At 47.6% G+C, this 911-nt stretch overlaps 1 protein-coding gene across 1 annotated transcript in view; it reads right to left on the reverse strand.

Annotated features, from left to right (window-relative positions):
* Positions 1-471: 471 nt before the first annotated feature.
* Positions 472-911, reverse strand: part of UBE2T (ubiquitin-conjugating enzyme E2T (putative)) — a 4,444-nt gene continuing 4,004 nt past the window's right edge. The window contains exon 6 of the mRNA XM_009994075.1: positions 472-591. Coding sequence (XP_009992377.1) covers positions 472-591 — 120 coding nt within the window. The remainder of the gene's footprint in view (positions 592-911) is intronic.

Below are 911 nucleotides of genomic sequence, written 5' to 3' on the forward strand. Positions count from 1 at the left end.
GAGTCTTGGTCTTTAATGAGAGACTTTATCCTTTAGAAGCCTTGATATTCCAAGGAAAATGAGGCCTCCAGCAGAGAGGAATTTCCTCAAACTGCTCCTAATGCTTCTGCTCCAGGGACAGTGAAATTGAAACTGAAGCACTTGGGGCAGTTCCCATTTCTCTGGGATAAAGCTGGAAAGCTGAAGCTGACCCAGAACTTCCAAGTTTTCCTTTGCTTCAAATATTCCCAGAACTCCACATGAGAGAGCAGAAAATAATAATTAAATATATATAAATTAGAGCTTGAGATTTTATTTATAGAATGGAACTTTTCACCCCCCCAAAAAAACCCACACACACAACTGAAAAACTAGGAAATAAAAAAGCAAAGCCTGGGGCAGCTCTGGAATAGTCACAAAATTCCAGAATCCCTGTGGAAGGAGGAAGGAGGGTAAAAACCAAGGCAGCACCACACCAGGAACAAACCCTCCTCAAGGATCCAGGTGAGGTTTCTTCTCCTCCTTCCTGATGTTGCTCCCTTTTCTCTTCAGCCCCACGGAGTCGTTGCTTGTTTCACTGTGGTTGGTTTTCTCTTCCAAAGGTTTGGGAGCCTGTGGGAACACAGGAAATCAAAGGAACTGTTGGGAATAGTGATGTTTTCCAGCTGGGTGTGTGGACATGATAGAACAACCTCCATCCCACCATGAGCAGGACTGACTGGGCTTGGGCACTGAGCCCTCAGGGTCCTGCTCCCACTGCTGGAAGTTTTTTGGAAGGGGGGATTGAGAGGAGAGCAGGATCATGACTGAGCCTGGAAGTGTGGGATGGAGGTGGGAGAGGATGGGTGGGGGTCTGGAGGGTGCTCTGCTGGGATTAGGGAGAGTCATCCATGGATGGAAGAGAAGGTGCAGAACAGGCAGGAGGCACAACC

Source organism: Chaetura pelagica, unplaced genomic scaffold, assembly GCF_000747805.2.
Source record: "Chaetura pelagica isolate M959 unplaced genomic scaffold, ChaPel_1.0 scaffold470, whole genome shotgun sequence".
Taxonomy (NCBI): Eukaryota; Metazoa; Chordata; class Aves; order Apodiformes; family Apodidae; genus Chaetura; species Chaetura pelagica.